The following is a 12,973-nucleotide window of genomic DNA, read 5'->3' on the forward strand; positions in this document are numbered from 1 at the left end:
TCCACTTCCTGGTATTAGCCACTCCCCGCATGCGCGGCGGGGTCGCTGGGTGGCACCTATCTGGAACTAGGCGTGCCGCTTTCTAGCTCAGCCCACTGCGCCCATGCGTAGTAAGGAGGCTTCGGGACCTATTTAGCGGCCGGAGCGTCCATTTGTTGCTCTGGTCAGTGGGACGCATGCACGGTCCGAGCCCCTTTACAGCGGCAAACACTTGCGCACACGCAGTCCCGGTCTCTGGACTCTATTTCATACCGGCATGGGACGCTTTGTGGCGCTTCCCCGAGGAGCCAATCAGAACAGAGCGAGAGGGGCGGTCCACATTCTCCCAGCCAACCAGCGCGGGGCCTGCCCTGCCAGCGGGCCAGTGCTGGGGGAAAACAAGCCGGCCGCGGAGGCGCGGGGGGGGAGGGGGGCAGAGTGAAGTTGCGGCGGGGAGGGCGCACCCCGGCCCGGGAAGAGCCGCCCCCAGGCCCCCGTCCCTCACCCAGCCATGTCCCGCTGGTTCTTCCCCTGGTCCAGCTCCATCAAGAAGCGGGCCTGCCGCTACCTGCTGCAGCACTACCTGGGCCACTACCTGGAGGAGCGGCTGAGCCTGGAGCAGCTCAGCCTGGACCTGTACCAGGGCGCCGGGGCGCTGCGGGACATTCACCTCGACATCTGGGTGAGCGGCCGGGGCGGGGGCCGGGGGCGCCGCGGGTCAGCCACCTCGCCATGGCCGGGACTGGGGGCGCCCAGGGGGCTGGATGGGTGTGGCAGGGATTGGTATCAAGGGGCTGGGGAACATCGACCTCGTTGTGTGGGTCAGGGTCTGGGCAGTTCTCTGGCTGTGGGTCCGTAGCTGGGGTCCAGGACGCTGTGGGGCCTTGGAGAAGGACAGGGTGAGCTAAAGGGGAAACAGGATGCGGGGGGGTGGGGAGGTTGGCTGGGGTGGGGCTGGAATCTGTGCTGAGGCGCTGGAGGTGGCATGGGCTTAGATCTGTAGCTTGGAGCTGGAGGGGAAGAGGGGAGAACCAGGTGATGTTGGGAGCCCAGATGGGAGCCCTATTCCCTGATGCATAGGGTTGGGGGCCTGGGATGGGGCTCAGGGAGGAGGAGCAAGGACCTTGAGAGGCATCTGCCTGGATATACAGAATCATAGAATATCAGGGTTGGAAGGGACCTCAGGAGATCATCTAGTCCAACCCCCTGCTCAAAGCAGGACCAATCCCCAATTTTTGCCCCAGCTTTCTAAATGGCCCTCTCAAGGATGGAACTCATAACCCTGGGTTTAGCAGGCCAGTACTCAAACACAGGGCAGCATGGCTCTGTGGGTGAGAAGGGGATGGGGTAGGAACCAGGTGTATGCAGGGCCAGAGAACAGAGTGGCGAATGGGAAGAGAGAGTGGGTGCAATTAGTGACAGTGACTGATCCCACCAGGAAGAGCTAGCTTCAGGATGGGATGCTACCCCTTGTGTGTTTCACTGCCTCCCACCTACCCTAACAGTACTCCATGCTCAGGGTCATGTCTATAAAATACCCAGCATATAGAGCAGTAACTACATTGTGTGTTTGGGTAGGAGGGAGGGAGGAGGGTAAACCACTTGGGAAGTGGCCTCATGAAGGAGTTGGGGTTGGGAAATACCTGATTAATCCTTAAACTCCCACCCCATGTGCTAGGACAGGTCCCTAGAGTGCTGATGTCAGTATATTTCCATGACCTATTCCTTGTGGATTTCATTTGCTGGAGGTGAAGTACCATTGAGCCTATCTGGCCAGTCTCCTGGCTGATATGAGACAACCAGGATAGGGCTGGACAGACAGACACCCTCTCCTAGTCCAGTGCTCTGTCTCCTACCCCTGACTAGGCTGGTATGGAGCTAATGCTAGAAGTTTCACCCCCACTCCTGGGGAGCCCAACTCTATAGTGTTACCCCATGTGGGGTGTGTGCTTGTATCTGAGCCATTCACCCACTTAGCCCACCCCTACATTTCTTCCCCTGGTTTATATTAGCAGGAGTACTGTGCCTCAGTTTCTCCACCTCCCTTGGAGCTGGTCTACCCTTCCTTGCCTTCTGCCTACCTTGGGTTGAGGGAGGGGCCGCTGTAGCTGCTGGGTTAATAACCTTGCTGTCACCCCAGGTGTAGAGTCTTGGGGAAGTGGGGTGTGTCCCTGAGTCATGGGTATGTCACCAGGTCCCAAATAATAGCCCAGCATTGTGTTTTGGTGAGTGTCAGGGCCCGGCTTCCAGTGCCCCACTGTGAAGGGAATGAGGGGACAAGGAAGCTGCATGGGGCCTGGGTGTGTTGCTCTTCAGGGGGGAGGGGGGCAAAGGGGGTGGAGCGAGTTGGGAGGAAGAATCAAAGTGGAGCCACTCAGTGAGGCTGTGGGTTGGAAATGAGGGACATCAACAGAATAGCGGGGGATGGGGGGAGAGAAGAGCCTAGGGGGCTGAGGGATGAGTTTAGCTTAGTGGTTCTCAAACTTTTGTACTGGTGACCCCTTTCATGTAGCAAGCCTCTGAGTGCGACCCCCCCATAATAAATTAAAAACACTTGTTTATATATTTAACACCATTATAAATGCTGGAGGCAAAGCGGGGTTTGGGGTGGAGGCTGACAGCTTGTGACCCTGCAGGTAATAACCTTACAGCCCCCTGGGGCGTCCCAACCCCCAGTTTGAGAACCCCGGTTTAGCCGCTTGCAGGCATGCGGGAAGGACACCAGTGCTGTGACTCACCTTTGAGCTCTTGCAGAGGGGAAAGCACCCCCTGCTGAGTCCCCACCCCACTTGCTGAAGCACAGGAGCCCCCTAACACCACCCTGGGACTATGACATTGGGTTTAGCACTGACTGGGAGGGACAAGTGCTGCCTCCTGAGCCCCCCACTCGCTGCAAGTGTCCCTGGCACTACGGGGTGGTGCTTTTGTGTGACACATCCCTGCTGGCTGAGGTCTGGTTCTGATCTAAACTTTGGGAATTGGATTCTGGCAGTAGATGGCTCTTGGGTGTCTGTTTCCTCTGTATGTGTATACCTCTGCCTCTCCCCCGGGCTACTAGGAACTTTCCTGGCTGCTGCCTGTGGGGTCATTGGTCATCTTGAGCCCCCCGTTATTGTATCAGGTGCTCTTAATTGAGATGGAGGTGGGACATTTTACAGATGGGTAAACAGAGGCACAGAGCAATGGCAGTGATGGCCCAAGCTTGCACGGGGGCTCTGTGGCAGAGTGAGGAACTGAACCCCACTGCTGTCTGTAGCAATTGGGGGGGGGAGATATTTCTGATGTCAGTATCAAAATGGGGGAGTGGGGTCTAGAGGGTCAGAGCGGGGCAAAGAGCCAGGACTTCTGGGTTCTCTCTCCAGCTCTAGGAGGGGTGGGGGGGGTGTCTAATAGTTTACAACAGGGGAGGGCTGGGAGCCAGAACTCCTGGCTCTGAAGTGGTGCCCTCTGTGACCTTTGCCCTTCCTTTGTGACCTTTGCCCTTCCCCTCTCTGTGCCTTGATTACCCTGCTTGTGCTCGCTGGTGCTGGGAGGCCCTTAGGTGGTGGTGCGATATTGCCGGTGGCTTGGTAATGCCAGTTACTCTTGGTAGTGCCTAGCTGGTTGCTGGGGTTAGCCTAGCACCACAGGTGAGGCTGCTCTGCATGTATGTATTGATGGTATGCCATGGATACAGAAAATGCCAAGGGGGGTAGGAGGGAGTGTGGGTAGGTGAGCGATCAGACCCCAGGGCTGATGAATGCCCTGGGCTCACGCCAGCCTGGGAGCTGCTCATTAATCTGCTCTGTGACTCAGGGTTTCCTGACTGTCATGCCTGGCTTCAAAACAGGCACAGAGCTTCCCTGTGGGAGGAGGAGGAGGCGTGGAGAGGGGAGGCATTGTCTCTGATTGGGAAACTGAGGCACAGGGGCTGTACCTCCTAAGGGCACACACTGAGTTAGCGGGAAAGCTGGGATTGAACCCAGGAGTCCTGGCTCCCAGCCCCAACTGCTAGACCTGACTCCCAGCCCCCCTGCTCTAACCCACTAGATCCCCTCAGGGTTTTCTTGTTCTCTGCACTGGCCCAGCCCTGCCGTAGTTTCCTTGACAGGCCCGGGGGTGGCGGTGTGGGATGTTGACATTTTGGGCCGGCCAGCCCATAATCCTGCTGCCAGTGAGTCCCGCCCCTTGCACCGAGGCAGTTGTTGTCCTTACCTGCTGGGGAACAGGGCTGCTGCCCTTCATGAGCGGGTTATAATTAGCAGCCACAGTCACTGTACACCTGTTAGACTGATGTTCCCCTGGCGCGTTGGGACTATCCTTCTGTATGTCCCCACCACCACTACTGGGTCCCACGGTTCCCCCTCTCCTCCCTGCCATGTCTCAATCACCCTCCCTATTCTTGGCTTTCCAGGAAGCTGTTCCAGGCTGGCTGCCTCTGGACTGGTTGCCTCGTTCTGCTCCTATTGAGCTGTGTATGTGACACATGGTGGCAATATGGTCTAGTGCAGGGGTGGGCAAACTTTTTGGCCCAAGGGCCACATCGGGGTTGTGAAACGGTATGGAGGGCTGGGTAGGGAAGGCTGTGCCCCCGAAACAGCCTAGCCCCCGGCCCTTATCCGCCCCTTCCACTTCCTGCCCCCTGACTGCACCCCTCCAACCCCCCTGACCCGTGACTACTCCAACCCCTATCCACACCCCCATCCAACCCCCCCACTCCCTGTCCCCTGACCGCCCCTCCCGGGACCCCCCATCCCTAACTGCCCCCCCCAGGACCCCACCCCCATCCAACCCCCCCTGCTCCCTGTCTCCTGACCGCCAAACCTCCACCCCCGACTAACCCCCGGAACCGACTACCCCTTAACCCACCTCCCCCTCCCCCCAGCCCCTTACCTTGCTGCTCTGAGCGGCAGGACAGGCTTATTTGAAAGCCTGGGAGGTGGGCAGGTGCAAGCTGTGCTGCCCGCACGGCGGCATGGCTGCGGGGAAGGGGGGACAGCGAGGGAGGGGCTGGGGGCGAGCCTCCCCAGCTGGGAGCCCAGGGGCCGGGCAGGATGGTCCTATGGGCCAGCTGTGGCTCACCTCTGGTCTAGTGTCTGGGGCACTGGGCTGGGAGGAAGGACATTTGGGTTCTATTCCTAGCTCTGCCACTGATCTGTGGCAAGTCTTGTCTCTCTGTGGCTCAGTTGCGACTCCCATCCATTGTCTGTTTTGACTGGAAGCACATCAGGTCAGGGACTGGCCATCACTGTCAGCGTGGGGACTGGTGTGATTGGGGGACCCTGGTCTTGGTCTGTGTGGCTTCCAGCCCAATGGGGGGCCTCTGATTTGGGTTGGAGGGGCTGTGCAGTGCTGGGGGACCCTGATCTTGGTCTGTGTGGTGCCTGGTACGATGGGGGACCCTGATCTTGTTTTGTGCAATGTCTGGCCCCATAGGGGCCCTGATCTTAGTGGGGGGCAGGGCTGTGTAGCCTCTGGCCTGATGAGGAGGGCCTCTGATCTGAGTTGGGATTCCAAGTGTTATTGTTAGAATAATCCAATAGCCTTAATACTTAGCATTTCTATGAGGCCTACAATTAACTAGCTGGAAACCCTGTCCGGACAGCCTGCTACTTCCTCTGCTGAAATGGTTTTGCAACCAAGTCACCTGACCTCCCCAGCCCTTGTCACCAGAGTAGATTTTAGAACAACAATCCATGTCATCTGCCATCAGAGGGAGGATTCCCAGATAAGAGTGCAGCATGCAAGAATCGGCTGGTGACATGCAGCCAGTTCTGGAGTGGGGCATTACAAGGCATGTTAGCCTAGGACAGGAAGTGCAGCCTGAAGTGCCCAGGGTATTTGTAACCAGCCCTGCTGGAATGTGGACAGGCCAGTTGGATTCACACACTTAACCGCCCATCACTGAAGTTAACAATGGGTCCTGAAATGGAATCTGGCTGTTCCAGACACTGGGAAGCTGTGAGCTGCCTCTGCTTGGAAGAGTGGGGAATGCAGTGCTGAGTCGGCTCCCTGTTCCCGAAAAGGTAGCAAACTGCAAGCTAGGACTCCTGGGCCCTATCCCTGGCTCTGGGAGGAGAGTCTAGTGGCTGCTGGTAGTCAGGACTCCTGGGTTTTATTCCTATCTCTGCCCTGGCTTGCTGTGTGACCCCAGGCTCCCTGCCTCAGTTTACCTCTCCAGAGAATAGTAGGTAGTAAAGTTGCTTAATACTTGGTGCGATGCGTAACCCCTCAGTCCTTCACTGGGGAAGGTTTGAAGGGGCAGGAGGGGGATGGCTTAGTGTTCTTAGCAACAAGCTGGAAATCCCTTGGCTCAGAGATGCTGCCAGTTTGAATCCTGACACAATCAGTTTAGGACCTGGAGGTTAAATAGATTTGAGCTCCATGAAGCTCTCAGCTGAAAGCGGCTCTGAAAACTGACATCCACTTTCTCTGCTGTCTTTGGTCAAATAACCCTATGTGACAGTGCAGGGAATATCTGCTGGCTTCCACGCCCCACCCCAGAGGTAGCTGCGTCCCAGTGCTGGGCGAGGTATCCTGGTATAAACAGCCCCCTTGCCCCACCCCAGAGGTGGCTGCATCTCTGTCCCAGGTGAGTGGTCTCTGTCTGAATGTTCCTCTGTTCTCCCTGCAGTCGGTGAACGAGCTCCTGGAGTCAGTGAGCGCCCCACTGGAGATTGTGGATGGCTTCATCAACAGCATCGCAGTTACCATCCCCTGGTCGGCACTGGTGACCGAGAACTGCACCGTGGAGGTGACAGGGCTGCAGATCACGTGCCGGCCCAAGTATCGCAGTGGTGAGTGTGGGGCCGAGGGGTGGAGCTGCTCCCAGCCTCTCCCTAGCGTAGGGACATGGCCACAACAGCCTGCACTCTGGCTAGTCCCTGCTCCCCAAGCCCATTAGTGGTGGTGTTCCTTTAGCTCCAGCTGCGGAGCCTGAGTTCTCAGGGTGTGTGGTCCCAGGGGCAGGCCTGGCCCAGGGAGTGCTGGTAGCCGGCACTGATGGCTGGTGTCTTAATTTGCTGCTCTTCCTCCCTGCAATGAAGAGGTGCTCGGCATCTCTCATCCTGCTTCCACATTTCCCATAAGCCCTGGTGATGGTCAAAGATCTCAGCCAGCCAATCATGTGAAGTGGGGTCCCTATTAGCTAATTACTGTTTCTCCCTCCCTCCCCCCCAACATGTGTGTTTTGCCCTGCTACCTGCAGGAGAGGTGGTTTTAACAAAGTCTTGAGGATCCTGCCCCCATCCCAGCCAGGCCTCGATGGGGATCTCTGCTAGCGCACCATATGGCAATGGGCTGCTCCTGACGTGAGGGCTCCAGGGTGGGGACTGACCTCACCAGCTGGGATTCCAGGAGCGGGTGGCTGCTTCTGGAGGGTCATTTGGATGCTAGCAGAAAATGCTCCAGTAGGAATAAATAATTAATAGGGGCTCTTAAAATTGCTCTTACAGACATTTCTCCCCTCCCCCTGCCCAGGGTGAGAGTATGAGCCCCTCCCTCTTCACTGCCAGGTGCTGTACAGACCCCTCCAGGCCTGAGACCAGGCCCACTGGTGCTGGGTACTGCACAGACCTAGTGAGAGACCGTCCTTGCTCAAGACAGAGGAAGGATTATTCCCAATATTAGGTGTGGAAACCAAGGCCTAGTGGCTAGGGTGGCCTGGGGCTTGGGTCCTGCCTCTGCCCAAGTCCCTTTCCTGTTCTGTGCCTCTGTTTTGTTCTCTGAAGTGGGTGGTGAGTGTGTGCCTGCCCTGCCTTTGGTGGATGGGGCTGGCAGTGCCTTCAGGGTTCATTGCCTCTCAGTAATGAAGTGCCCCTCCATTCCAGCAGCCGCCCCAGGAACAGAATCTCAGAGCTGGTCATCATGCATGACCACGAGCATGCAGCTGGCCCAGGAGTGTCTGAAGGACCAGCCTGAGGAGCCCCCACAGCCTCTTGAGGGCCTTGAGATGTTCGCCCAGACCATTGAGACCGGTGAGTCTCCCCTGGGATCTTGTAGGATGGGGGGCAGGGGGAATCGGATTGCAGCTAGGGAACCAAGGGCCAGGTGGAGACCCAGGAATGGAACCGAGGAGTCCTGACTCCTAGTTCTACCACTGCTCTAACCTGCTGGAACCCAGTCCACTCCCAGAGTTGGAGATTGGGCTCTTGGTTTCTGTTTCCAAGCCTCCATTGCTCTAACCCACACAGACCCCACTTCTGTCCAAGAGCAGGGAATAGAACCCAGGAGTCCTGGCTCCCAGTCTAACCACTAATCTCAGTGGTAAACAACTTCTCTTGTCTGGTATAAACTCAGGGTAGCATGTACATAGGGGTGGAAGATAAACAAAATGCTCCCAAAACATACCACTCTACTGCACCCCCAAGCTCCCCAAGGGGAGCGGATGGAGAGAGATTGTGGCAGGTGTCAGTTGTGTGGCTGAAGGCCCAGATAACCCGCACTTCATAAGAACCAATATGGGACAGAGGAGAGAGGCTTAGTGCAGGGATTCCTGGGGTGGGAGATAGTGTGAACTAGTGGATAGACCACTGGAGTAGGAATTTGGGAGACTTGGATTTTATTCCCAGGTCCGCCACTGTGCCTCCATTTCCCCATCTGTAAAATGGGGATAACAATACTGCCCTCCTCTAAAGCATATTGAGAGCTACAGATGGAAACAGAGGTAATCACTGTGAGATGGTCCCTTAACATCTCTGGTTCTCTCTGGCATCCCGTGCCCAGTGCTGCGGAGGATCAAGGTGACGTTCCTGGACACCATTGTTCGGGTAGAGCACATACCCAGCAGCTCTCAGACTGGGGTGGCCTTGGAGGTGCATATTAAAAGGTAACGGGGGTTCTGCTCCCTGCATTCCTGAGTGTGAAGGGGGGTATCCAATGAAGCATGGAGAAGGAGACTGTCCCCCTGGGGATCCTGTCAGAATTTGAGCTAAGCTGGGTCAAGCCAGGCTGGTACCTGGATGGGAGACATCCCAGCAGGAATGGGGTGGTACAGGGAGATGTGTGAGGGCTTCAGTGAGGGGTGCTCTTCCCTCTTTCCGTGCTGTCCACCACCAGGCCCCTTTACTCTCCCAGAGCTGGGGATTGAACCCAGGTGTCCAGACTCCCAGCCCCCCTGCAGTAATACGATAGACCACACTCTCCTCCCCCCACGGTCCTGGCTCCCAGGCCCTGCTCTAACCACCAGGTCCCACACTCTTTCCCCCACCCCGACCCCCCCCACAGAACTGGGGATAGAACTAGAAGTCCTGACTCCCAGCCCCCCTCGCTGCTCTAAGTGCTAAGTACCCAGCTGTCTGAGGCCACCTTTGGCCCAGCTCTGGTACCCATGGGACTGTGTCTAACCCTGTCACCTGTGACTTGCTCCCCCAGGCTGGATTACTGCGACGAGGCAGTGAAGGACCCCAGCCAGGTACTCCCAGTCGACATCCACCAACCCCCAGCCTTCGTGCACAAGATCCTGCAGCTGAGTGGCGTGCAACTGTACTATGAGGAGTTCCCCGAAAGTGCAGCTTCGCCTGTGCCTGGCCCCCAGGTACCTCTAGGCACAGCCATGGGAGGGGAGAGATGGGCCTGCTTGTGAGAGAGGAGTGGGTCTAATGTGTAGGAGTCATGGCTCCCAGCCCCCTGCTCAAACCATTCGACCCCAATCCCCTTCCAGGGCTTGGGAAGGAACCCAGGAATCCTGTTCTGAACAGAAGGCATAGGATTGTAAATCAGAGCTCCTGGGTTCTCTCCCCAGCTGTGTGCGTTGGCAGCATGGTATTCCCTGGCTACCATGCGGGGAGAGCCCACTGAATCCTTTTGGGATGAGAGGGGCTGCTGGTCCCAAACCAGCCGCATCCATTTGTAGCAACCAAACTCGTCTCCTTTCCATCTTCCCAGCCCCAATCCCAGATGAGCGAGTCATCGTCCTCAGCCAGTGGAGCGGTGCCCGAGTGTCCTGACCCACCCTTGCAGATTGGCAGCTGTTCCGGCTACATGGAGATGAGGATCAAACTCAAGCAGAACGAGGCCTTTCCCGGGCCCAAGGTGAGAAACGTTGGCGGGGCAGGGATCCCATCCCCCTCACTTCCTGAGCTGAAAGGGGGTCTCCTAGAGATGTGGCACAGTGTACCACCTACTGGTATTCACCTGTGGAACTCCCTGCCTCAAGAACATGCTGTGGCTGGGAGGGGAGCCAGGCTGCACTTCTTCGGCCCATTGGTCTGTTCTAAGTTGAGGGGGGCATCGGGGGGAAGAAGGAGGAACCTGCCTAGTGAGTTCTGCTTGTCTTCTCTCCCCAGCTGGAGCTGGATGGGAAGCTGGGATCCCTGCACCTCTTGGTTTCCCCCCAGCAAATTTTCTACCTGCATGACCTGCTGACAGCACTGAGTGTCTCAGGTGAGCCACCGCTGGGAAGTCGTTCCACCCTGGCAAAACACAGCTCTTGGTAACACCTAAAGAGGCTCCTGGGTTTTGTCCCCAGCTCTGGAAGCAGAAGGGGGTCCAGTGGGTTAGAGCTGGAGGAGGCTGGGAGTCAGGACGTCTGGGGAGAGGAATCTGGGGATCACCACCTGGTTTGCTGTCTTGATGCTCCTTCCATTGTGGGAATCTCTGAGGAGTTGCTGCTGTGATCTGGGCTCAGCTATTCATGCCTCGTATCCCTGTGCCCCTGCTTTCGGGGCTCGGCTGTCTGTCCTGGCCCCACATGCCCCTTGCCAGCTCTCTGGATGCTCGGCCAGTGACAGGTGCTGGCTGGGCTGCAGGCCTGCCTGGGGCAGGCGCCAGAAGCTTCAGCCCTTTTACCTGAGTTTGACCCCTACGGGGGGGGGGGAGAAGCTTCATCTGATTGGCTGCCTGACCCACTTGTCCACCTCCTGGGGCAGAGCAACCAATCAGAGCTGCTGAAGGGAGAGTTCTCTCCCCCTTGGTCAGCAACCTGAACCATTCCCTCAGTAGGGGAGGTGGAGTGGAGAAGAGCCATCCTGAGGGCCTTCGCTCGCTGTTTTCTCCCCCCGCCCCAGTGAGAAAAGCTTGGGGGGAGGAGGGAGCAGCGAGAGCTCAGGATAGCTCCTCTCCCTCCTTGCAATGCCCAGCCTGGGAAAAAGGGATGGTGGGGGGGAGAACTTCTGGAGGAGCTGAAGTGAGGCCACAGCAGATGGGGAAACAGGTTTGATTTGGACATTGGGGAGGCAGAATTAAGTGCTGGGCAAGGGAGGAGCAGGAGCTCTCACCCCCCCACCCTACATCACCTTACCTAATCAAGGGGCATGGGCAACACTCCCCCTCATGCATGGAATGGGCGGGGCAAGTCCAGAGACAGACCAAAGCTGTCGACTTTTCAAATGTCTCGGGGGACTGACTTGTGCCAACTTCCCGAGATCAGTACCGCCCTTGGGGCGGGGAGGGGAGCTCCTCACTTAGCGGGGCTCAGCTGTCTCTGCCTGGCAACCCATGTGCCGGTGGGACCCTGCCCAAGCCCCTCTTTCCCCACCAGTACCCCAGCTGGTCCCCAGGGGCTATCTCCTCTCTGCACCTCCCTAACCCCCACGGCTCCTCCTCTCCCCAACCCAAGAAGCCAATGGCCTACAGGAGAAGCTAAGCAAGAGCCGCCCACTGGACTCTGAGGACCTGAAGCTGATAGAGCAGGATCTGAGCCAACAGCTGCACGGGGGCCAGGGCTTGGGGCCGGGCCGGCTGGAGGAGGAGTTGGAGAGCTTCGTGGGCCTGGAGAACAGAGGTGACGTCTGGGCAAGGTGCGCTGCGGGAGGAGGGGTGTCAGCACTAGACTGTGCACAACATCATGGCCTGTGTGCTGCAGACAAAGCTCAGCCGTTAAACAAATACACACACACACACACGCACACGCCCTGCCTAGGGAGCCAGGATGAGGAGCCTTGGGCCCTTTGGCTCTAGAAGCAGCATTGGCCACTCCCACTTGAGCTCAGGGAGGATTTTCCTCACTTGGCAGCAACAGCAGGTCTCTTATCCTTTGTGTGGCCTTGTCGCTGCAGGGCGAGGGAGATTACGCACGGGTGCGCTACAAAACCGGAGCATGTACTTGTGCAGCCCGCGAGTCACCGTGAGCTCTTCTGGTGCCCCTCAGTCCCAACCCACCACCTGTGTGTTATCCCAGCCCTGCTCCCCTTTCACCGCAGCTCTGCTGGTGCCCCTTAGCCCCCTTACTGTGTGAAACCTTATGTGAGGGCAGCACTTTCTGGTGTGCCTGCCCACATGCTGCATGGTCTCCCAGTACAACAGGCTGCCTGTCCCTCTGCTGGGGCTCCGCCTCCCTCCCGTGACCCTGCTTCTCCCCCTTTACCTTCCAGAGATGTTCTTCTCCATGGCTGCCATGACAAGTAGTGTGACCTCTGTGCGCTCAGTCAGCGATCTCTCTGACATCGAGCTCGACTCCTCTGTGCACAGCGACTACAGCGCCTGCCCCCTGCAGCCGCCTTCCTTCGCACCGGGGGTGAGAACTCACTGGGGGCGGGCTGAGTGGGAGGGCATAGTTGGCAGCATCTGACACTGTCGCCCCTCAGCTCCCGCCTTCCCCGTGTCTAGAACCAGGCAGAGCCCTCTGGAGCTGTCTGTGCCTACTCTGCTCCCAAAGCCACGTGGTCCTGGGAGCTCCTTGGTGCCGCCAAACCTCGAGTGTGTCACCCTGGTCTGGCTCCACATCCCTAATCTCCGCTTCTCTCTACAGCTGATCCTGAGCAGCCCCAGGCGCTACGGCCGCTCCCCCTTTGCTGCTACCCTCCCAGGCCTGCAGGGCCTGAGCAAACTGCCAGGTGAGTGGGGCTTGTCCTGCTGGGTTCGTGCTGCGCTTTGGTGAGGAGAGTGGGGTTCCGCTCAGTGCTGGGAGGGCAGCGGGGTTTGGTGGGGTAGAGCAGCAGGGGCTGGTAGCCCAGACTTCTGCGTTCTATCCCAGGTCTGGGATGGTAAGGGGCTCTAGTGGATTAGAGCGGGTGGGGGCCTGGGAGTCACCGCTTCTGGGTTCTATTCCCTGCTTGGGGGACTGCAGGCTTAGAGT

The 12,973-nt window shown here is 57.9% G+C and overlaps 1 protein-coding gene across 4 annotated transcripts in view; it reads left to right on the forward strand.

The window, feature by feature from the left end:
* The first annotated feature begins 378 nt into the window (after positions 1-378).
* ATG2A (autophagy related 2A) overlaps positions 379-12,973 on the forward strand; it is a 38,005-nt gene continuing 25,410 nt past the window's right edge. For 2 of the 4 annotated variants that reach the window (XM_073351929.2, XM_073351932.2), the window contains exons 1-10: positions 379-661; positions 6,593-6,755; positions 7,788-7,934; positions 8,683-8,785; positions 9,331-9,493; positions 9,844-9,990; positions 10,245-10,341; positions 11,516-11,680; positions 12,270-12,412; positions 12,647-12,731. In XM_073351929.2, coding sequence (XP_073208030.1) covers positions 491-661; positions 6,593-6,755; positions 7,788-7,934; positions 8,683-8,785; positions 9,331-9,493; positions 9,844-9,990; positions 10,245-10,341; positions 11,516-11,680; positions 12,270-12,412; positions 12,647-12,731 — 1,384 coding nt within the window. In that variant the 5' untranslated portion in view covers positions 379-490. The remainder of the gene's footprint in view (positions 662-6,592; positions 6,756-7,787; positions 7,935-8,682; positions 8,786-9,330; positions 9,494-9,843; positions 9,991-10,244; positions 10,342-11,515; positions 11,681-12,269; positions 12,413-12,646; positions 12,732-12,973) is intronic. The other 2 variants (XM_073351930.2, XM_073351931.2) reach the window with 2 other exon arrangements.

Source organism: Lepidochelys kempii, chromosome 7, assembly GCF_965140285.1.
Source record: "Lepidochelys kempii isolate rLepKem1 chromosome 7, rLepKem1.hap1, whole genome shotgun sequence".
Taxonomy (NCBI): domain Eukaryota; kingdom Metazoa; phylum Chordata; order Testudines; family Cheloniidae; genus Lepidochelys; species Lepidochelys kempii.